The 25,258-nt window shown below is 44.9% G+C and overlaps 1 protein-coding gene across 6 annotated transcripts in view; it reads left to right on the top strand.

Annotated features, from left to right (window-relative positions):
• The window catches only part of KDM3B (lysine demethylase 3B), a 131,579-nt gene that overhangs the window by 16,035 nt on the left and 90,286 nt on the right, over positions 1–25,258 (top strand). For all 6 annotated transcript variants that reach the window (XM_043521426.1, XM_007064975.4, XM_037906126.2 and 3 more), the window contains exon 2: positions 21,665–21,832. In XM_043521426.1, coding sequence (XP_043377361.1) covers positions 21,665–21,832 — 168 coding nt within the window. The remainder of the gene's footprint in view (positions 1–21,664; positions 21,833–25,258) is intronic.

The following is a 25,258-nucleotide window of genomic DNA, read 5'->3' as shown; positions in this document are numbered from 1 at the left end:
GGTAAATTGGCCTGAGACATTGAGGAGGGTGCCTCCTAACTCTGCCTGAATCAGGAATGGGTATCGCTAGGCATTCATAAACATCAGAGTAAGTCCCCTCCTAGATCTTCTAAGAGAAGGGATCCCTCCCCAATCCTGCCTACATTAGGTGAGTCTTTGTGCCCAGGACACAAGGACTTGGGTCCTCCTAAGTCTTCTAACTGTGATCAAAAGGCCCAAAAGAGCAAGGCTCCTTCAGCACTTCTCCTGTGTCATCACCACCAATCTCTGTACTGACTAAAACAAAGCACTGATAGCCAAAAGACTGTGAACTGTCTGTACTGACAATACAGACGTGGTCAGAGGTTCTACTCCCACAGCCCAGAGGGACCCACCAACTACCTTTACACTGGTAGTTGAGGGCAATGAAAATAAGCCATCTAAGGCTCCTACATCACACCAGAGCGGGGGGTTGGACTAGATGACCTCCTGAGGTCTCTTCCAACCCTAATCGTCTGAGTCATCCTTCCAGACCCACAATCTACCCTGTTGTTGGGACTGACCCTCACCAGGGAGATTGACACCTTAGAGGAAACTCATCGCCCATTCCATTCGCTAGCTACAGCTTCCCAATACCAGTACTGACTGACTGCTGATAGAACTGGACCCATCCTTTTTATCTTTCGGACAGTCAGATATTTCAGTGGAATCTTCTTCCCCTTCCACTGAGAGAATTTAGTCTGGGTAGAACATTGTGAACCTCTTACTTCCAGCCTTGTCCATCAAAGTGGTGACCTCCCCTGGTCGTGGGAAAGATTGTACCCAGTTCCTGAGGGACTATCACAACCTACTTTTAACCCCTCACGATGGCCTTACTGGGGGCCTTGGGACCTGTATGCACCACAAGCAGTCTGTGATCCCATATGGAAAAGGAATCTCATCAAACCTCCTCCCAGAGATCAACTGGAGTTTCTAAGCCTATGGAGGAGAGGAAGATGAACTGAAACCACTGGTATCAACAGATATTTCTTCTTTCTTTTCCAGTGAGGTGATTGCACCAGTCTCACTGTCTCCTCCAGATGACCATAAACTGTTCCAAGAGCTCCTTGGAAGAGTAGCAAAAAAGCTTCCAAGTCGCCTTAGAAGAGGTCCAGGACTCGCAACACAAGCTTTTGGACATCCTACAGACTACAGGGTTTAGTGGCGCGGAATAGCAATCCTGATCATGAAGTCATATTGGAACTGGCAAGAACTGCAGAGTACACACCAGCCACTTGTGCCTCTATCCATAAGAGGTTGGAAAAGTGGTACTTTGTCCTGGTTAAAGGAGCAGAGTTGTTGTCCCACCTTACGCTGAACTCCCTAGTCATCCAAGCAGCGACAGAAATATCCAAATAGCAACATCCAAGGGCCACCCCCCGTTGTCTAGGAGGCTAAGCATTTAGATCTCATGAGCGTGAAAGGTATTTACTTCCAGCCTTCAACTGAGAATCTCCAATTCCCAGGCCCTCCTGGCAAAATGATTTTTTTAAAAACTATTCTAAGTTCGTGGACTTTAAAGAACATAAGAATGGTCTGACCCAGTATAGTCAAAGGTCCATCCAGCCCACTATCCTGTCTACCAACAGTGGCCAATACCAGGTGCTTCAGAGGGAGTGAACCAAATAGGTAATGATCTAGTGATCTCTCTCTCCTGTCGTCCATCTCCACCCTCTGACAAACAGAAGCGAGAGACACCATTCCTTACCCATCCTGGCTAATAGGCATTAATGGACTTAACCTCCATGAATTTATACAGTTCTCTTTTAAACCATGTTATAGTCCTAGCCTTCACAACCTCCTCAGGCAAGGAGTGCCACAGGTTGACTGTGTGCTGAGTGAAGAACTTGCTTTTATTTGTTTTAAACCTGCTACCCATTAATTTCATTTGGTGGCCCCTAGTTCTTGTATTATGGGAACAAGTAAATAACTTTTCCTTATTCACTTTCTCCACACCACTCATGATTTTATATACCTCTATCATATCCTCCCTTAATCTCCTCTTTTTCCAAGCTGAAAAGTCCTAGCATCTTTAATCTCTCCTCATATGGGACCCATTCCAAACCCCTAATCATTTTAGTGGCCCTTTTCTGAACCTTTTCTAATGCCAGTGTATCTTTTTTGAGATGAGGGGACCACATCTATACGCAGTATTCAAGATGTGGGAGTACCATAGATTTATATAAGGGCAATAAGATATTTTCCGTCTTATTCTCTATCCCTTTTTTAATGATTCCTAACATCCTGTTTGCTTTTTTGACTGCCGCTGCACACTGTGTGGACGTCTTCAGAGAACTATCCACAATGACTCCAAGATCTTTCTCCTGATTAGTTGTAGCTAAATTAGCCCCCATCATATTGTATGTATAATTGGGGTTATTTTTTCCAATGTGCATTACTTTACATTTATCCACTTTAAATTTCATTTGCCATTTTGTTGCCCAATCACTTAGTTTTGTGAGATCTTTTTGAAGTTCTTCACAGTCTGCTTTGGTCTTAACTATCTTGAGCAGTTTAGTATCATCTTCAAACTTTGCCACCTCACTATTTACCCCTTTCTCCAGATCATTTATGAATAGGTTGAATAGGATTGGTCCTAGGACTGGCCCTTGGGGAACACCACTAGTTACCCCTCTCCATTCTGAAAATTAACCATTTATTCCTTCCCTTTGTTCCCTGTCTTTTAACCAGTTCTCAGTCCATGAAAGGATCTTCCCTCTTATCCCACGACAACTTACGTAAATTAAGAGCCTTTGGTGAGGGACCTTGTCAAAGGCTTTCTGGAAATCTAAGTACACTATGTCCACTGGATTCCCCCTTGTCCACATGTTTGTTTGACCCCTTCAAAGAACTCTAATAGATTGGTAAGACAGATCTGCCTTTACAGAAACCATGTTGACTTTTGCGCAACAATTTATGTTCTTCTATGTGTGTGACAATTTTATTCTTTACTGTTTCAACTAATTTGCCCGGTACTGACGTTAGACTTACCGGTCTTTAATTGTCAGGATCACTTCTAGAGCCCTTCTTAAATATTGGCGTTACATTAACTGTCTTCCAGTCATTGAGTACAGTACCTGATTTAAAGGACAGGTTACAAACCATAGTTAATAGTTCCTCAATTTCACATTTGAGTTTTCAGAACTCTTGTGTGAATGCCATCTGGTCCCGGTGACTTGTTACTGTTAAGTTTCTCAGTTAATTCCAAAACCACCTCTAGTGTCACTTCAATCTGTGACAATTCCTCATATTTGTCACCTACAAAAGACGGCTCAGGTTTAAGCCGTCTAAGGAATCTCCTTAACATCCTCAGCCATGAAGACTGAAGCAAAGAATTCATTTAGTTTCTCCGCGATGACTTTATCGTCTTTAAGTGCTCCTTTTGTATGTCGATCGTCTAGGGGCCCAATGGTTGTTTCGCAGGCTTCCTGCTTCTGATGTACTTAAACATTTTGTTATTACCTCTTGAGTTTTTGGCTAGCTGTTCTTCAAATTCCTTTTTGGCTTTTCTTATTACATTTCTACATTTAATTTGGCAGTGTTTATGCTCCTTTCTATTTACCTCACTAGGATTTGACTTCCACTTTTTAAAAGATGACTTTTTATCTGTCACTGCTTCTTTTACATTGTTAAGCCACGGTGGCATTTTTACTGTGTTTTTTTAATTTGGGGTATACATTTAAGTTGAGCCTCTATTATGGTGTCTTTGAAAAGTGTCCATGCAGCTTGCAGGGATTTCACTCTAGTCACTGTACCTTTTAATTTCTGTTTGTTTAACCTCCTCATTTTTTGCATAGTTCCCCTTTCTGAAATTAAATGCCACAGTGTTGGGCTGTTGAGGTGTTCTTTCCACCACAGGAATGTTAAATGTTGTTGTTATGGTCACTATTTCCAAGCGGTCCTGTTATAGTTGCCTCTTGGATCAGATCCTGTGGTCCACTCAGGACTAGATCGAGAGTTGCCTCTCCCCTTGTGGGTTCCTGTACCAGCTGCTCCAAGAATCAGTCATTTAAAGTATCAAGAAATTTTGTCTCTGCATTTTGTCCTGAGGTGACACGTACCCAGTCAATATGGGGATAATTGAAATCCCCCACTATTATTGAGTTTTTTACTTTGATAACCTCTCTAATCTCCCTTACGATTTAATCGTCACTCTCACTGTCCTGGTCAGGTGGTCGATAATAGATCCTTACTGTTATATTCTTATTAGAGCATGGAATTACTATCCATAGAGATTCTATGGAACATGTCGATTCATTTAAGATTTTTATTTCATTTGATTCTACATTTTCTTTCACATATAGTGCCACTTCCGCCCCCGCCGCACGACCTGTTCTGTCCTTCCGATATATTTTGTACCCCAGAATGATTGTGTCCCACTGATTGTCCTCACTCCACCAGGTTTCTGTGATGCCTATTATATCAATATCCTCCTTTAACACAAGGCACTCTAGTTCACCCATCTTATTATTTAGATTTTCTAGCATTTGTGTACAAGCACTTCAAAATCTTGTCACTGTTTGTCTGCCCTTTTCAGATGTGTCAGATTCTTTATGTGAATGTTTCTCGTCTGACCTGGCCCATACTTTATCCTCTTTTATCCCCTCCTCCTGACTAAACCCTAAAGAATCTCTATCAATAGACTCTCCTCTAAGAGAAGTCTCTGTCCGATCCACGTGTGGCTCTGCAGCAATCGGCTTTCCCCCATCTCTTAGTTTAAAAACTGCTCTGCAACCTTTGTAATGTGAAGTGCCAGCAGTCTGGATCCATTTTGGTTCAGGTGGAGCCCATCCTTCCTGTATAGGCTCCCCCTATCCCAAAAGTTTCTCCAGTTCATAATAAATCTAAACCCCGCCTCTCTACACCATCTCATCCATCCATTGAGACTCTGAAGCCCTGCACGTGGAACTGGTAGCATTTCTGAGAGTGCCACCTTAAGGGTCCTGGATTTCGGTCTCTTTCCTAGCAGCCTAAATTTGGCCTCCAGGACATCTCTCCTACCCTTCCCTACGTCATTGGTACCTACATATACCAAGACCACCGGCTCCTCCCCAGCACTACACGTAAGTCTGTCTAGATGCCTCGAGAGATCCGCAACCTTTGCACCAGGCAGGCAAGTCACCATACGGTTCTTCCCGTCATCACAAACCCAGCTATCTATGTTTAGAAGCTCACAGCTTCCAACTGCCGGCCACAGCACACGGTCCTACAGACAGACACAAGCTCAGTACACAGCAAGTAACCCCCAAAGACACACTATAGACAGCGACTTACCCCAAGGGTCCTATATTTGCTCCTCCTTCACCTAGAGAACTCCCTCTCAAAACTCCCTGTTAACGGCCCCTGTTCGCAAAGAGAAGAGGATAGGGCCCAATTTCGAGCCTTCATCAGTGAAGGCAGATTGGTGGCAAGAACCTCGCTACAAGCTGTGGTTGACTGTTGAAGCTGCCTTCAAATCCATGGTGCCAGGTATAGTGATACACTGGGAATCTTGCCTGTTCTCTTTGACGCTCCCCAGGGAAATACCGAACGCTGTTCAGAAGTTGCCTTCTTTTCCATCAGAAGACAGGTGAGTCTTTACGTTTGCTAAAGGACTCTATGGTAACCCTCCATTCCCTGGACGTATATACACCAGCCCCGAAGAGGAAATACCGTAAAGAAAACTATAAGCCAAGGCCTTTACAGCAGTCCTTCTTCTACCTACCAGCATTCTTACGAGCCACCTTGCAAATGGCGGAGGTTACAAAAGTCCTGTTACACTGCCACATCCACCTCTACTGCAGTCACCGAACTTTACCTCCTGACCAAAAGATGCTTTTGATTGGCACTTGAAAGCTGTGAAGCAGTTTGTTGCCATCATCACCCAGCTTCCCAGATCCTCTTTGGTGGACTCCTAGCACAATTTCCCACAAATGGAGAGTAATAATGGACAAATGGATGTTGGATATCATCCATTCCGCATATACTATCCGATTTCCATGTCCTGACCCTCTTCAGAGACCTCTCTTATAAAGAGATCTACCTTCAGGAGATAGAATTCCTCCTACAAAAGGGAGCAATAGAGTGAGTACCCCTTCAAAAACAAGGAACAAGGTTTTACTCCAAATTTTTTCTAGTCCTCAGAGACAGGAGGGTTGAGACCCATCCTCATTTTGTGACAATACTATCTTTATTCACAAAATAAAGTTCTGCATAGTCAAATTGGCATCTATTTTGCCATCCCTAGAAAGATGCATGGTTCATAGCATCTTCTGTATTGAGAGCTTACTTTCACATTGATACTCACCCTTGCTAGAGAAAATACTTCAGATTTGTAGTGGGCCACAACAACTGTCAATACAGGGTACTCCTATTTGGCCTTGCACCCAGTTTTTGTGAAAGTGTTAATTTCTGTAGCAACTGCACACCTCTGATGGGATGGTTACATTGTCTTCCTGTATCAGGATGATTGGCTTCTCATAGGCAAGACATGTCCAGAAGTCCTAGCATCAGTCTCATTGCTGCTTCATCTCCTAGCATCCCTGAGTCTCTCTGAATATAGAGAAGTCCACTCTAGTTGAGCCAGATTATAGACTTCACAGGAGTGACCGACATAATAAGGGCAAAGATTTATCTGCCTATGGACAAGATTCCAAGCCTTAGGCAGACTGATGGATCAGATTTTGTATAACCCTCAACATCGGTCTGGATGTCCCTTGTACTCTTGGGTCACATGGTGTCGTGTTTGCCAGACTTCACCTCTTCAGCCTGAAGGCTTGGCTTTGAACAGTATACATACTGTTCAAACAGCATGAACACTAAAGCGACATCCCTATCAAGGTAAGGACCCACTCTAACCTTATGGAAGGATCCAGCACGTGTGCCTGCTTGTTCCTTTTCTATCCTCCACACCAACAGAACAATAATCACAGATCCCTCACTGTAACAAAGAGGTGGCTCACATGGACAGTTATAGGTGGGACCCCACAAAATTCGCAGTCCATTTTGATAAATTTCACAGCCAGAGGGTTTTAAAATTGGTCAATTTCACGTTTTCAGGTGTTGTAACCGTGGGGTTCCCAACACAATAGGTACCCGAAAATGGGTCTGATTTCCCCCGCCCAGAGCTGCCATGCAAGGAAAAGACAAGTCCTGTCCCTCCCTAGCCTGGCAGGGACTTGCATCTAGGAGCCCCCTGGCTGGGGTGCTCCCAGGAGCAATGGGAGCTCAGATTTCACGGGAAAGGGCTTATTTCACGGTCCGTGACACTTTTTTCACGGCTGTGAAATTGGTAGGGGCCCCCATGGCATTTGGAAGCCCCGGGAAACCAGGGGCCTCACAAACTTCTGGGAACTCAAAGCAGTCTGAGAAGCATGCAGGGTATTCTCTCCATTAATCCAATCTCACCATGTTCTCATAAAGCAGACAATGTGACACACATTCTACATGAATAAAGAGGGAGGTGTGAGATCTGTTCCCCTGTGTGTAGAAGTGGTCAGTCTGTATGGAACTGGTCTATGAACCAGTCACTGCAGACTACGTGGCTCTGGGAAGAAGGATAAAGGAGTTTGAGGCGCAAGTGGTCTTCTCGTCCATCCTCCCCGTGGAAGGAAAAGGTCTGGGTAGAGACCGTCAAATCGTGGAAGTCAATGAATGGCTACGCAGGTGGTGTTGGAGAGAAGGCTTTGGATTCTTTGACCATGGGATGGTGTTCCAAGAAGGAGGAGTGCTAGGCAGAGACGGGCTCCACCTAACGAAGAGAGGGAAGAGCATCTTTGCAAGCAGGCTGGCTAACCTAGTGATGAGGGCTTTAAACTAGGTTCACCGGGGGAAGGAGACCAAAGCCCTGAGGTAAGTGGGGAAGTGGGATACTGGGAGGAAGCACGAGCAGGAGAGCGCGAGAGGGGAGGGCTCCTGCCTCATACTGAGAAAGAGGGACGATCAGCGAGTTATTTCAAGTGCCTATACACAAAGGCAAGAAGCCTGGGAAACAAGCAGGGAGAACTGGAGGTCCTGGCACAGTCAAGGAATGGAAAAACAGAAACTTGGTGGGATAACTCACATGACTGGAGTACTGTCATGGATGGATATAAACTGTTCAGGAAGGACAGGCAGGGCAGAAAAGGTGGGGGAGTTGCATTGTATGTAAGGGAGCAGTATGACTGCTCAGAGCTCAACTATGAAACTGCAGAAAAACCTGAGTGTCTCTAGATTAAGTTTAGAAGTGTGAGCAACAAGGGTGATGTCGTGGTGGGAGTCTGCTATAGACCACCGGACCGGGGGTGAGGTGGACGAGGCTTTCTTCTGGCAACTCACAGAAGTGACTAGATCACAGGCCCTGGTTCTCATGGGAGACGTCAATCACCCTGATATCTGCTGGGAGAGCAATACAGCGGTGCACAGACAATCCAGGAAGTTTTTGGAAAGGGCAGGGGACAATTTCCTGGTGCAAGAGCTGGAGGAACCAACTAGGGGGAGAGGTTTTCTTGACCTGCTGCTCACAAACCGGGAAGAATTAGTAAGGGAAGCTAAAGTGGATGGGAAGCTGGGAGGCAGTGACCATGAGATGGTCGAGTTCAGGATCCTGACACAGGGAAGAAAGGAGAGCTGCAGAATACGGAACCTGGACTTCAGAAAAGCAGACTTTGACTCCCTCCAGGAACTGATGGGCAGGATCCCCTGGGAGAATAACATGAGGGGTAAAGGAGTCCAGGAGAGCTGGCTGTATTTTAAAGAATCCTTATTGAGGTTACAGGGACAAACCATCCCGATGTGTAGAAAGAATAGTAAATATGGCAGGCGACCAGCTTGGCTTAAGAGTGAAGTCCTTGCTGATCTTGAACATGAAAAAGAAGCTTACAAGAAGTGGAAGTTTGGACAAATGACCAGGGAAGAGTATAAAAATATTGCTCGGGCATGCAGGAGTGAAATCAGGAAAGCCAAATCACACCTGGAGTTGCAGCTAGCAAGAGATGTTACGAGTAACAAGAAGGGTTTCTTCAGGTATGTTAGCAACAAGAAGGAAGTCAAGGAAAGTGTGGGCCCCTTACTGAATGAGGGAGGCAACCTAGTGACAGAGGATGTGGAAAAAGCTAATGTACTCAATGCTTTTTTTGCCTCTGTCTTCACGAACAAGGTCAGGTCCCAGACTACTGCACTGGGCAGCACAGCATGGGAAGGAGATGACCAGCCCTCTGTGGAGAAAGAAGTGGTTTGGGACTATTTAGAAAAGCTGGACGAGCACAAGTCCATGGGGCCGGATGCGGTGCATCCGAGAGTGCTAAAGGAGTTTGCGGATGTGATTGCAGAGCCATTGACCGTTACCTTTGAAAACTCTTGGCGATCGGGGGAAGTCCCGGACGACTGGAAAAAGGCTAATGTGTAGTGCCCATCTTTAAAAAAGGGAAGGGGGAGGATCCTGGGAACTACAGGCCAGTCAGCCTCACCTCAGTCCCCAGAAAAATCATGGAGCAGGTCCTCAAGGAATCAATTCTGAAGCCCTTAAAGGAGAGGAAAGTGATCAGGAACAGTCAGCATGGTTTCACCAAGGGCAAGTCATGTCTGACTAATCTAATTGCCTTCTATGACGAGATAACTGGCTCTATGGATGAGGGGAAAGCGGTGGACGTGTTGTTCCTTGACTTTAGCAAAGCTTTTGACACGGTCTCCCACAGTATTCTTGTCAGCAAGTTAAAGAAGTATGGGCTGGATGAATGGACTATAAAGTGGATAGAAAGTTGGCTAGATTGTCGGGCTCAACGGGTAGTGATCAATGGCTCCATATCTAGTTGGCAGCCGGTATCAAGTGGAGTGCCCCAGGGGTCGGTCCTGGGGCCGGTTTTGTTCAATATCTTCATAAATGATCTGGAGGATGGTGTGGATTGCACCCTCAGCAAGTTTGCAGATGACACTAAACTGGGAGGAGAGGTAGATACGCAGGAGGGTAGGGATAGGATACAGAGGGCCCTAGACAAATTAGAGGATTGGGCCGAAAGAAATCTGAGGTTGAACAAGGACAAGTGCAGAGTCCTGCACTTAAGACGGAAGAATCCCGTGCACCGCTACAGACTAGGGACCGAATGGCTCGGCAGCAGTTCTACAGAAAAGGACCTAGGGGTTACAGTGGACGAGAAGTTGGATATGAGTCAACAGTGTGCTTTTGTTGCCAAGAAGGCCAATGGCATTTTGGGATGTATAGGTAGGGGCATTGCCAGGAGATTGAGGGATGTGATCATTCCCCTCTATTTGACATTGGTGAGGCCTCATCTGAAGTACTGTGTCCAGTTTTGGGCCCCACATTACAAGAAGGATGTGGAAAAATTGGAAAGAGTCCAGCGGAGGGCAACAAAAATGATTAGGGGACTGGAACACATGATTGAGGAGAGGCTAAGGGAACTGGGATTGTTTAGTCTGCGGAAGAGAAGAATGAGGGGGGATTTGATAGCTGCTTTCAACTACCTGAAAGGGGGTTCCAAAGAGGATGGATCTAGACTGTTCTCATTGGTAGCTGATGACAGAACAAGGAGTGATGGTCTCAAGTTGCAGTGGGGGAGGTTTAGGTTGGATATTAGGAAAAACTTTTTCACTAGGAGGGTGGTAAAACACTGGAATGCGTTACCTAGGGAGGTGGTGGAATCTCCTTCCTTAGATATTTTTTAAGGTCAGGCTTGACAAAGGCCTGGCTGGGATGATTTAATTGGGGATTGGTCCTTCTTTGAGCAGGAGGTTGGACTAGATGACCTCCTGAGGTCCCTTCCAACCCTGATATTCTATGATTCGATGAAGAACCACGTCACCCTGTAAGTAGTGCACCTCCCAGGAACCCAAAACTCGTTAGCAGACACCCTCAGCAGTCATTTTGCCACTGACCATGAATGGGAATTGCACAGTTCAGCAATGAACAATGTCTTTGCTCATGAGAGAATCTCTACCTGGGACCTGTTCACCTCTCAGATAAACAGGATGTGCAGCATATATTGTTCCAGGAGGCGCTCAGACGCCGTTAGCAGCGATGCCCTCCTACTTCCTTAGACTGAACTATGCCTTTCTTTCTATCCCACCACTTTGAGGGTTGCAAAAGATGCCATGTGACAGAGCACAAGTCATTTTCATCATGCCCAGATGGACCAGGCAGTTCTGGTTTCCACTTCTTCTGAATATGTCAGCCTGACTGCCAATCAGCATTTCTTCCTTCTGGGCTCTCTTGATTCAAGAGAATGCCAAGATCAGACATTCCACTGGACACTCTTCACCTCACGGATTGATATTTGGATGGGCAATGGATCTAGAATGTTCCTGTTTCCAGAATGTTCAAGTTGTCCTTACTAATAGTAGAAAACATTTTCTTATGGAATCCTATCTTGCAAAGTGGAAGTGTTTTCTCTGGGGCAAGTGGCTCTCTGTTTCCTGAGTCAATGGGTATCCATGGTATCTTAGATTATCTCACTACCCCCAAGAAGTTGGATCTTTCCCTTAACTCACTATGGGTTCACCTGGTGGCAATCAGTGCATGTACCCTCCATTGGATGGCAACTCTGTTTGTGCTCATCCAGTCATCTCCAGGTTCTTAAAGGGTTTAATCAGTACTTTCCCAGCAGTAGTAAAACCAGCCCCTCAATGGAACCTTTAATTTAATGCTTTAAACATTCACCAAGCCCCCTTTGAACCCCTGGCTACCTGTTCGATGCTTCACTTATCTATGAAGGTGGCCTTCCTTGTTGCCATCACCTCGCCAAATGGGTATGTGAGCTAGAAGGCGAGGCCCTAATGGCAAGACACTCCTTATACTAGATTTAATAAAGACCAGGTCTTGGTATGACTACACCTGAAATTCACTCCTTAAAGTAGTTTCAGAAGTTCACATAAACCAGACTATCCCCTTACCTGTATCCTTTCAGAAGTCTCCAGTGTAGAAAAGAGACTTCATTACCTCGATGTGAGGCAAGCTTTGGCCTCTTACCTACAGAGGAGAAAACAAATCCATCACCTAGGCTATTTCTGGCCATAGCAGAACGAGTCTAAGAGCAAGCTATGTCTTCCCAGAGGATTCCTAGTGGATCTCTGGGTGCATCCGACTTTATCAACTGGCAGTCCTTCCTCTCTGCGTGGGGTACGGGCTCACTCTGAGATCACAGCCAGCCTCAGTAGTGTCGCTCCAAGAAGTACCTCTGCATATGATTTGTGAGGCAGCAGTATGGCATTCCATCCATGCTTTCAGAAGACATTATGCCTTGGTCCAAGCTGCCTCCTCTGCCGATGCATTATTTGGGATGATAGTTCTGCAAGCGGCCATACTACCTTATATCCTTGCCACCCTTCTCTGAGTACTTCAGGTCTGTCACCCACCGTGGAATACGCATAGGGACCACACATCTTGAAGAATTCCAGTTCTGAAGGGCAAGTAACTTCCCTTTTCTGGAATGTTGTTCCCTTTGGCAAGTGAAAACTCCCTCTTGATCCTGTTGTATGGGGAAGAGCAGATCATAGGATAGGCAACGTAGATTTTTTTTTTAACTGAAAAACAGATAATCTGTGCTGAAATAACAGATCCTTCGCTAACTTTTCTTTTTCGTCAAGCAGGACTCCACCTCGGTTGCAAGGCGTGGGGACCATCATTGCCTGAGTAGCAGATTGAGAGAGACTGGGGCACAATGATTTCTAATTTGCAAAGTGTTTTCAAACATTTGCTTTTGTAACACACACATACTGCGTAGTTGTGGTTCATCTGAAGTTTAATACAATGATTGATTTATAACTGTTTCGCTTGAGCAAGATTTCAGCATAGAGCACAGTGTGGGCTGGGTTCCATGGGGGGACTTAGAGTTTGGGAAGAGGGAGGGGCAGACAATGCCACAGTTTCATTAAGGAACTCCATGAGACACAGATACAGAGCAATGCTTGCCATATAGAAGAGGACGGAAAAAGTAGTTACGCATTATTTCAAATACCTTCAATGTTACAACTGGGAATTTAGCAGCACAGCAAGAGGATGTATTGGTGGGGAGGACTGGAGTACTTTGACGTACCAGCTTGGGGTTCTGGTTGCTGCTGCAGTGCCATTCCACCCTATAGTCTTTTTGACTTTAGTAACGGGGTTCTCCAGATAAGGGTGGAGAATCATCTCATTGCCCCTCTTATCTTGGGAGAGGGCAGGGTTAGAGAGGGCAGCTCCATGATCCTTTCTGCCTCCTCACTCTCTCCCTCCTGTGCTCTGCTGGACAGTGAGGCCAGTTGCGTTTACAAGGACATTGTGAGGCACTTCAGGGTCAATACGGGGGGGGCTGGACAGCACCCGGTCCAGTTCCTCATAAACGATGATGTCCCCAGCCTGACTGACTTGACTGGATTATCTGGCCCTCCAGTATAGGAACTTCAGATGTTTCATTCTTTCCCTGCACTGCTTTGTTGTCCAATTGGATGTCTGCCTGTGCCAGCCTCTCTGAAGTGTCACTGTAAAGATGATTATTTAAACTGCTCCATCCAAAATTGTGGCGTAGAGGGTAGTCCGCCCTGATATTAAGTTCTCAGGTATTGTTGGTGGGCCAAGCGACTGCTTTTGGCGCTTCCTTCATGGTACATTGGTATTGCTGTGAAAATAGTATAATAGGAAGTTGTTCTTCTGAGGTGGTCAATACATGTTGGAAATTTGTTGATATTGTTTATGCAGGATACCACCAGATATTAGTTTAACCATAAATTCCTTTATTAATTTCGAAGGCCAAATGCTATTTATACAGGTGCTTTAAATGTGCATTAAATGTCTAAGCCAGTGGTTCCCAAACTTGTTCCGCCGCTTGTGCAGGAAAAGCCCCTGGCGGGCCGGGCTGGTTTGTTTACCGTCTGCGTCCGCAGGTTCGGCTGATCGCGGCTCCCAGTGGCTGCGGTTCGCTGCTCCAGGCCAATGGGAGCTGCTGGAAGCGGTGCGGGCCAAGGGACTTACTGGCCGCCACTTCCAGCAGCTCCCATTGGCCTGGAGCAGCGAACCGCGGCCACTGGGAGCTGCGATCGTCCGAACCTGCGGATGGTAAACAAACCAGCCCGGCCCGCCAGGGGCTTTCCCCGCACAAGTGGCTGAACAAGTTTGGGAACCACTGGTCTAAGCAAACATCACACTCATACAATGTACAGTTATAAGCAAAGATCAGGTACTTACAACAGGAGTAGGCTCAGGATGCTGAAATCCATGTTGGCTGTCTCCAACATGGACAGACAGACACACTAGTAATGAACTCTTTAAAAGGTCACCTTTTTACAGTTAACAAACAAGTCATGTAATTGCCAGTTGCTGACTTTAACTAAGAACCAGTTTTGAGTGGCTTGGAGTTGACCCTTTTCCTTAGGCCTGAAGTAGACGAAATTTATCACGGGGCCTCTTTCGTAAGATAACATTGGTATGTTAAAGGTTCATTACAGAACAGCTTTTAACCAGTTTGTAACCATCTTCTATAATTTAAAGGCTTTTTTCGAGGACTTTTCCTCCTGTCTTATCATTTACCTTTCAAGTTCAGTTTTTCCAATTAAGCCATATTCTTTCAAGGCCTTCCCAACACTACTAACAAAACTGGCTCTTCATGTGACTTACACCTCTTTTTCTTTTAACTAACCTATCCTACAGAACAGCACACTACTCTGGGAGCATACAGGGGACAGGTACCTTTTTATAGATTGAGTAAGGGTCAGGAAGAAAAGATTTCAGTGCATTGTGGAATTGGAAGTGCAGAACTGCTGAAAATTGAGTCCTGGTACAGGCCTCATAACCTATTCCACACTGCAAATGCACGGTTACAGGGGTGTGCTATACCCTTAAGTGTCCACTTATCCACATGCCTCAGGTACTTAGGGCTACTCATCCTCTGCTTGTCTTCAGAAATATGCTTCTAGGGTTTCGGTTTGGATAACGGGGTTTATGGCACAAAACCATGCATTGACATGTTTATAGGCGCTAGGGTAGACATACCTTAATTGACTTGATCAGGGTTGTGCAGGAAGCCTGTGAAGGCAGGAAATTGAACTGGTGTCTCTGGCTAGCCTCTAACCATTGGGTCATCCTTCATTTCAACAGGTAACATTTCAGACCGTTACATAATTAAGGTGATACAACTGACATTTCTAAAATTGAGCGTTTTTTCCCTTTTGCATTTTATATAAAGGCTTGAAATGTAAAGTTTTTTCTGCTTGTTTTACCTTCGGTTGCATTTACATTAGACCTTTTGAAGAGCACCGACAGGCCACCAGTGATTTTACTACCATATGATCATGGTTGTACCATGTCTAGATTTATTTAGCGTGTGTATAGTTTTCTAGCCAAGTGATGGCCTCTTCAGTGGCGTGATGCTAGGCCACTGCTGAACCTAGTCAGCAGGCATTCGACAATGTGCGTCATTGTCTGTGTTGCACCACAGCTGCACAAAAGGCTGTCTCAAAGGCCCCAGCAATACTGGTTGGCTGTACAGAGACCTTGCCCGGTCCAGCAGCTGTTCAACAGGGCTCATTGGCGCCAGGGCAGATCAAAACCAGGCAGGCAAATTGTGGAGTTGGCGACAAGGGACTAGTTGGGGATTACAATGGATATCCATTCATCTCACCAGAGTGTTTCCGCCCTCTCATCCTGGTGTGGTGGATGAGACCATAATGGGCGACGTAATGGCAAACGTGCAGCTGGTGGTTTAAAAAGGTCATTGTGCAGTGGCAGGCTTGAGTTGGCGAGTACTTTCTCCAATAACTTGCCAGTGGCAACCTCTCATATGTTATGAGGAAGAGCAATATTGCTCAGAACTGGGAGCCATGGGAGTGGTGTCGGACGCAGGTGCTGGAGATGATACCCATGGTGGCATGTAACTGCGTATCCACCAGTTTGGTGTGTGATGATCGGCTCCATACTGATGTGCAGTACTCCGCCACCAAATATGAGGTGGCAAGAGCTGATGTCTGCAGAGTTGGAGCACGAGCACCCCATGACGAACCTGCCAGTTTGCTAAGAAGATTGTTGCGCGTCTTAACTTTAGCTGCTGCCTTCTTCAGGTGGACATGGTAACTCAGTGTGCAGTCTAAGGTCACTCCTAGATAGACCGGTTATACTTCATGCTTCACCATCTGACCACTCAGATAAACATTCAGTTCTCGGGTTGCGCTGGCATGATGAAGATGAAACAAACTGGAGTCTGTTTTTATGATGCTTGGCTGGAGGCACCAAGTCTTACAGTAGTCAGCTAACTTTGTCATGTCCCAGTTTAAGGTGGCATCAAGCTTGTGGACCATCCGGGCCTGGGTACTGCAACAGATGATGTTTGCATAAATGAACTTTCGTGACTCCGCTGTTGGCAGGTCACTGATGTAAAGATTGAACAGAGTTGGCGAAAGAACAGAGCAATGGGATAACCCATTGCTCTGTCGTCTCCAAGTACTCGTCTAGATGATATGGTATAATACCAGTGTATCTGTTTGGCGTCTTGTTTACATGTGTGCTCTTCCTATTGTTGCTGTATGTGGAGATGAATAACTGGTGGGAAACTGTGGTGTGTGTGGGGGTAAACCTACTGTAGATAAGGCCATAGTCTTCCATGGTATATGAGAACAGAATGCTAATGTAAGTAACCAGCTGAAAAAGAACTAGTCTTTTACCCAGGCCTTCCAGGCTGCCTTTGTATGTCACTGTAAGGGACTGCGGAAGACTTTGTTATGGCCTAGCTAGGGAACTTCTGCTTTCTCGAGGCCGCCCGGTCACTGTAGGTCATGGAGAACCAACTCTAACCGGTTTCGGCCAGTTCTATCTGCCCTGTGCAGGCAGCGGAAAGCCCCTGTTGGAAAGTACCTTATTATATATTCATGAGCTGCTTTTGTGTACTGCTTATTAGGGCTCGCTGTTTACCCCTTCGTCAGACTCCATCCCAGGCAAAGCTCCGGTGTGCTGGGTTTTCCGCCTCTGTGACAGCAACGCTTGGAGTCCCCGTTGCGGGTGTGTCACTAACCTTCAATAAAGCCAATAACTCGCTGCTTAGCTGCGTGTGGGTCTCGTTTTTCAGAGTACCTCTGCCGGCCTGCGGTGCTTCAAACACGTTGGCCCAGAACAATCACAAAGATGCAAAAAAGGGGCACAAGCTCAATTTTAGTTCTTTATTGGCTCTTTAGTGTTCCCCATTGTTGCAATAAACTAAACAAAGGGCTATACAGGTTTGTCCATCAGGCTGTCTCTACACTGCAAGAATTGTGTACCCCATAATCCTTGGTAGAATAAGCTTTATTAGAAACTGTTTAGTGTGGATAGAGCCTAAGGGAGACTTATTCCGTAGGGTGGGGAATTCAGGAACTTGAGCAAGTCTTTGCTTGACTCACTCCAAGCAGCAGCAGTGTATTTCTGTAGTGTACACAAATCCTTAGCAAACTAGCCACTTTCCACAAACTTTCCCAGCACCAGCAATCGGGTAGTATAAACAAGACACCACTAGTGGTGGTATACCTGCTCTGCTCAGAGTTACAGTGTAAAAATGCTACTGGCAACAGGAGTCCTTGTCTATACTAGTAACCCCATCAATGGTAGAAATGGTGAGAAACTTTGGGAGAATAAAGGCTAATGTAGTCAAGGCCTTAGCATATTATTTAATATTTTTCTCCTTCCAACTCAAAACTGAAGACAGGAGATCTAAGTGTCTTAAAAATCTCTGAAAACATTTTTGAAATATATTTGAATAAGTCAAGAGTCCAGATGTAATAAATATTCAAATTAAGGTGGGGGGGGGACCCCACCCAAAACTTCTCAATTATTACAGCACCCTCACAATGGCTTCTTGATATTCCAGCATGTGTGGTATGTTGCTGCCTTTCACCTCTCACATACAAAGAGCATATTATGTTTGTTCTCAGATCGTCTTGCCCTTGTCTTTATTTCTCTCTTCTCTTTGCCTTGCAAAAGTCTCCTCTTCTCTTTGCACAATCTCCATGTTATTGGCATCAGCTTCCTTCTTTGCAGCTCTTGCTGTCTTGAACAGCCTCCATGTGAATCTGCATTATACATCACTTTGCAAATAGTCTGAAAATATGATTATTGGGGTGTGTGTGTGTATCTTTGTTATATCCACACATAGCAATCAATCCACAAAAGTATTTCAGGCAGTCTTTACAAGTCATTCTCCGTCTTATGCATACTCAATGCCTGCCATTTGGGACAAAATAAAGAATTTATTTTCTATGCTTTGAATGTGGACACTTGAGAGCACAACCTGTTGGCCTCAGGCTGGTTAGCTTTCTCTTCATTGTGCTCCACTGTTTGGAATGGTAGCCTCTGCCATCTCTTCCTTGCATTGATTCACCTTGGAGAAGATTGCTAGCAGATCTTCATGAGAAAAATAATATGATACTGGTTCAGAACCAAAAGTTGTGTGGTTCTCTATAGTTACATACAAAAACTGTACAGGCTGTGCACATGTATAAATTAAATATCCAAAGATGAAGAAAAAAGGAAGAGGGAAAACACTGAGAAAGTGTCAGAAATAGCAACTATTCCCACCACTCTTTCAGTTGCTCATAACTTCTTGAAACTTTTCACCTTCTGAGCTAGAATTTTCCAGCCTTGATCTCCACCAGAGAAATGATTTTTCTAAAAAATATTTACAAAAAGTTCAGTTATCTGAAAATGATGGTGGGTGGGGGAGAGAATGTACAATGGGAAAAATTATTTTGGCAACCTTTAACAGCCCTTCTTCTAAAGTAGAAATTTGGCAGGGTGAAAATTCTTGTAGAGTAGAAGTGCCATTCAATATTCCAGTGAAAACTGGCTTTAATAGTTTGAATTGAGGAAGGTAGCTTGCACGCACACATCACTCTGACTAATATCTGTGTCCTAAATAAAAGGGCTGCCTATATATGCATAGTTAACTGTAGTGATGTAGAATTCTTAGGTTCTAAGGGGGGGTCTAGGAATTCTTCAGAAGAGCACCTACAAATATTTCTCCTGTGGAACTCAGGAGCTTTTTTGGTGTGAGGTGGGGGAAGTGTGGGTGATCTCCAACTTCTGTCCTTTGCTGTTGGCCCTCAGTTATATTTTGTTAATTAGTAAAAGTCTTTGATTGTAATATACAACATACCATTGATGTTTTACACTCACAGAAGCATTCTTCCATCAACCTAGCTTGGAAGGGTTGTGGTGTTACTGTGCAGATGGAAAAATCCCCTCCATTGACATAGGCTGTGTCTGCACTAGGGATATGGCGCCTTAGCTATGCTCATAGACCCTGTAGTGTAGACATACCCAAAGGCTTGGAATGCAGCAGCATTAGTGTTTGATTTTGAGAAGGTGTAATGTTATTGACATGAACTGTGACTGTATAGATCATTGTTGCAACCAGGGTCTTTTGGTTGTACCAGGTCTTGTACAGAGGAGGTCAAGTGGGGTGTCTATGGGAAAGGTTATAGTTTGCTGGTTATGATTATGCTGTCTGTATGTGTGTATCATTTTTGTATTTGAAGTTATGAATATTGGCTATGTACTTGTATCTTAGTGTTTGATTCTAAGTAGCCTCAGTGAAGCATTTGGTCAGCTTTTCGAGAGAGGATTATTCTGAACAGGTGCCCAATCAAGAAATACTTAACTGACAATGGACTTTGGGAGACGCCAATCTACATCTGAGCTTTCCTGGGAACATTCAAACTAACATGTAAACAATGACGTCCGCCTGTAAAGAACTGAGTCATACATGGACATGTGACTTGCCCATGTGACTCCAAACTCCATCTTGCTGCTGTGATTTTCCACAGTAAGAACAAAGGGGTGTCCTTCCACATTGGAGAGAATATAAAAAGCCCTGGAAATCCTTCCATTTTGTCTTTAATCCTGCTTCTTACCTTTGGAGGAACTTTGCTAGAAACAGAAGCTCTGAACAAAGGACTGAATGACCCATCCAGGCTGTGGATGTACTCCAGAGACTTGATTTGAACCTGCAGTTTATTCCATCACTGCTACAAGCCTGAACTAAGAACTTTGCCATTACTGTATGTAATTGATTCCATTTAACCAATTTTAGCTCTCATCTATGTTTTTCTTTTTATGAATAAACCTTTAGATTCTAAAGGATTGACAACAGCGTGATTTGTTGGTAAAATCTGATTTGTATATTGACCTGGGTCTGGGGCTTGGTCCTTTGGGATCGGGAGATCCTTTTTTCTTTTACTGGGGTATTGGTTTTCATAACCAGTCATCCCCATAAGGAGCAGTGCTGATGGTGATACAAGGGAACTGGCGTATCTGAGGGAATTGCTTGTATGACTTCTGGTTAGCCAGTCAGGTAAAACCAAAGTCCTCTCTGTTTGGCTGGTTTGGTGTGCCTTAGTAATAAAGGAAACCCAGCCTTGGGCCGTAAACTGCCCTGCTCTAAGCAATTTGTCCTGAATTGATACTCTCAGTTGTGTCTCGCCAGAGGCCGCTTCGTTACAGAAGGCAGTATCCTTTTAGTGGTTAAATTAGGGACTGAGACTCCTGGATTCTGTTCCTGTCTTCACCACTCATTGTGTAACTTCAGACTGGTCACTTCAGTATCTCTGTACTTCCATTTACCAGGCTGAAAAACAGGGATGCTACCTGAGAGGTTGAGGGTTAATATGTTAAAGAGCACTGCAATTGTATTGTAGAGGAGATTTAATATATTACAAAGTTTCTAGTGAGTAAATAAATCTGGGTAATCCCAAACACTGACAGAAGTGTGTGCCTATATTTTAGAGAATGGAATAGCAGTGCCCACCCAATGTAACAGGAGAACTTCCTGTTTAGAGTGTGCTCTATGGATATGATGCATACCTGACTGAATAGCAGTTGTGACAATTTATCATAACTGTCGGGCCAATCTGTTGGAAATTTAGGGTGGGAGGGTAGGATTGAAAGCAGTTTAAAATCCTTATCTTTGATTAAAAGTCTAGAAAACATGACCTATGAGGGAAGATTGAAAACCCTGGGTTTGTTATGTCCCCTCTCAGTCTTCTCTTCCCCAGACTAAACAGTTTTCAGGTACATAAAGGTTGTAACAAGGAGGAGAGAGAAAAATTGTTTTTCTTAACCTCTGAGGGTAGGACAAGAAGCAATGGGCTTAAATTGCAGGAAGGGCAGTTTAGGTTAGACATCAGGGAAAAACTTCCTAACTGTCAGAGTGGTTAAGTACTGGAATAAATTGCCTAGGGAGGTTGTGGAATCTGTGTCATTGGGGATTTTTAAGAGCAGGTTAGACAAACACCTGTCAGGGATGCTCTAGATAATACTTAGTCCTGCCGTGAGTTCAGGGGACTGAACTAGATGTCCTTTCAAGGTCCCTTCCAGTTTTATGATCTTTGAGAGGCCTGTTTGGAGTGTGTTACTTCCACCTGGATATTTGGAGTAAAGGGGCAACTGGAACATGTCTTCCATCTCTCATGGAAAGATACAATACCTGAAATTGGTGGGTTTTGGTGTGGGGGAGAACAAGGAAATGAACTCTTTCCAGTTTTCTGTAGTTATCATGCACTTCTCTGATTTCTGTTCGGTAATGTGTTGGTAGCTATGCAGACACAACAATCTAGTATTGATATGAAGCATGTGTCCTCAAGTTATACTAATTTTCCTGACTAAAGTTGAAGTCTTTACCCATGTGGGTTTGTGGGATTTCCACCCACCTACGGTGTCTGAAACATGTTAAATATGTTTTTGTAGATCTTTGTGGAGTTTGATGGCTGCAACTGGAATCAACATGCCTGGGTGAAAGTTCATGCTGAAGAGGTCATAGTGTTGCTGCTGGAAGGGTCACTGGTATGGGCTCCTCGAAGTGATCCAGTTCTGCTTCAGGGAACTCAAGTCTCACTTGCACAGTGGCCTGCACTGGTAAGTATTTGGCCAGAACAGTGACACTATGTAGGGAAGTCATTTCATAACTGAGATTGTGGCTAGCTTTGCTATAAACCTTTTGTTGCAAAGCTGCCTCTTAACATTGCCAAAACTAAGCTGCCTGAAATTTCTAGAAGCTATAATCCAGAAAAAAAATGTGGGAGCTGGGAAAGGTGCAGAGGGGATTTGGACAAGATCTTTGTAAACTTTGAAGTTGAGAACATCTGGGTCTTTCACTCCCCCTCTCTCCCCTTGAAACGATCTAATTTTTGTAAACATCTTAAGGTTTGTCTACACTCAAAATGCTACAACAGAACAACTGCAGCTGCACCACTGTAGCACTTCAAAGTAGACACTACCTACACCGTCTGGAGGGGTTCTCCCGTTGGCATAAGTAATCTTTCTCCCCAAGTAGCTAGGTTGATGGAAGAATTCTTCTGTTGACCTAGCGCTCTCTACACAGGGACTTAACTATGCCACTCAGGGATGTGGATTTTTCACACCTGAGTGACGTAGTTATGTCGACATAATGTTTTTGTGTAGACAAGGCCTTAGCTTAGCCCATTTATTATGAGGTCCCTGATAAGAATTTTTTTCAAACCTCTGAACCCTCTTGGCTTTATAGAGTCTACAGAGTTCCTGGAAAACGTCATAAAAGATTGTCTCGTGGGCCTGGTCAATACTTAAAAGTGAGGTCAATGTAGCTAGTGCTGTCAGTGAAAAATTCAGTCCTCAGTTCTAAAGCTATGCTGACCTAATGCCAGGTGTAGATGCAGCTAAATTGATGGGAAAATTCTTCAGTCTACCTAGCTGCTCCCACTCAGGGGTGGATTATTTACAGCAGTTGAAAAACCCCTTCTGTTGATGTGGGAAATGTCTTCGCTACAGTGACATAGCAGCAATGCTGTGGCTGTGGCTGTAGTCTGTGACTGAGATTCTTGCAGAGTCTGTAAATGCCCCCTGGGATACTTAGCCTGTGTGGCTTACATTCCTCAAGAGAGCTTTTGAGACAAGAGACAGTAATGTCTGGCAGAACAACTAACAGGGTATTCATAACTTGTGGACTGTAGTGCTTTCTGCGGCAGTTAAATGTTTAGGTGCTACAGGATCTAATGCTGTGTCTAGACTCGGGGGGGGGGGGGGGGGGGGAAAGGGAAAGGGGGCGTGTTGTTTTAACCTTATTAATACTTGCTACCTAGCATAATTTGAGATATCACTTAGCACCTAGTATATAGACAGTTTCACACTTTTAGAACAGTTAGCCAATCTCTCCCTAGGTTAATTTTTGTGTATGAGTTTTGTTTTTTTAATAATTAGATTTCATACATGAACACGAAACAGAGCAGTGCAAAGCCTCTATAGCTCACTAACTGAATCTGACTCTTAATTTGCAATTAACTTATTGGTTTAGTTATCTCGGATACAGGGTAACTTAACATTTTAAAATTATTTTTTTAAATACTATATAGGCAAATTTACCAAATTAAACTTCTGAGAAATAAAACTGGCATTTGGCTATTGATGAAAAGATTATTAGTAATTCTTAAGGCTATGGGTGTCCCCTGTATCTGGACACCAACCTGTACAAGGTCCCCAGTAAGCCCAGGATCCTTAGATTCAAGATCTGCTGGCCTGCTCCCAGGCTTTCTTGGTCAGCGAGGACCGCAATATGTGCCTCTATTGCCTTGGTGAAGCTCGTATACCCTCCAAGTGCAATATCTGCCAGACCTTTCCTAGATGAACCTGTCAAGCCCATGAATTCAGCTTAGAATATTCCTCATGGACCATGCAATGAGGCTACAGTCCATTCCTGACCTGTCAGACCCCTCTGTGCGTTGGCCAGAGACACCAAGAAGTACCTCTGAGCATGGTAGCCACTGGCTCGGTGGATAATCAGAGCACGGTTAAAGACGGTCTCCCACAGGTGTGAGGGTGGTAAGAGCAAGCACTCCCACAGGAAATATGAGAAATCCCCTTCCCAAGTTCTTATGCAAAAAGAGAGGACGTCCTCCCTGACACCTCAGTCTGGTGAGTCTCTGTGCTAGTATGGGAGTGTCAGGAGTTCACAAGGAGTATGGTACTGGTGTCCTGCCACCCAGGGGCAAACCTGCCTCCCAAACTGTCTCTAGTTGAAGGGACAGGACCATCCTCAGTACTGCCAAAGAGTACCAGTGCTGAGAGGGAAGGAATTGGTACTGAGGACACTGGCATATCTGAAGACGAGAACACTGGTGCCACCAAGAGACAGAAGCCCATTCCACTCTCCAGTATCTAGTTTAGTAATGTCCTCCACAGTAGTGTATCTATCTATACAAGCCCAGAATTGCCTATGCTGGGCTTGTCTTCACTACCAGGAGATTGACGCTAAATCAACAGCAGAGTGCTTTCCGGTCGACTTGGTACTCCAGCTCCCCAGGAAGAGTAAGGTAAGTCGACTGGAGGGCGTCTCCCATCGACGCAGCACAGTGAAGACACCCCTGGTAAGTCGACCTATGTTGCGTCGATTCCAGCTACATTATTCGTGTAGCTGGAGTAGCGTAACTTAGGTTGACTTACCTCAGTAGTGTAGACAAAGCCACTGTCAGATCCAGTCCTAACCAGGGATGTCCCTAAACTCACTGGTACAGTTGAGGCACAGTAAGATGTCCCATACCAATGGCACTGCCAATTGATACAGAAGCTTCCTTTTCCTCTGAGTTCAGAGTCAGTGGGAGAGCTTCCCCAACTCCCCCAAGATAGGGGTCAGCCCTCACAGAGGCTCCATGATCTCATGAGCACTTTCCTTCTCTCATAGGGGGGACTGCCCAATTCAAGACCAGCGGTACCCTTCTCCACAGGGATCACCTCTTCTCCGCTACATCCCTTCATACTGGCCTTACATGGGTCCCAGGGACCCCACTATGTGACAGCTTGAATCTATAAGGTCACATCAGGAGTCAAGACAGTTTTTTCCCCATACAGGGGAGAACCTCAGCCCCCTAAGAAACAACCTAAAATAGAGGAGCAAGCTGACTAGTTGGCACCATTTCCCACTGTGAGGTGGTTATACTTGTCCCCAAATGAAGCGATCACACCTGCCTCATTGTCACTGCCTAACTACAGACAGTTTCAGGACTCCCTGAGTAGAAATACGGATACACTCCACAGCTCCCTGGAGGAAGTACAGGGCACCCTATATAAGCGACTGGATATTTTCCAGAGTGCCAGTCCCAGTAAGGTGGCACTGCCACTTAATGAGGCCATCTTTGAATGAGCCATGATGGCCTGGCATACTGCAGCCACTTATGCTCCCACTCTGAAAAGACAGAGAAGAAATATTTTGTGCCACCTGAGGAACTAGTAATCTGCCACCTTAACACCCCATTCTGAACTCTCCTTAGTTTTGTAAGCTGTCTCCAAAGGAAACAAGCACCCAAATTGGCA

This window comes from Chelonia mydas, chromosome 8 (assembly GCF_015237465.2).
Source record: "Chelonia mydas isolate rCheMyd1 chromosome 8, rCheMyd1.pri.v2, whole genome shotgun sequence".
NCBI classification, from domain to species: Eukaryota; Metazoa; Chordata; order Testudines; family Cheloniidae; genus Chelonia; species Chelonia mydas.
The sequence above is the reverse complement of the archived record's forward strand: the minus strand, read 5'-3'. Positions and strand labels throughout refer to the sequence as shown.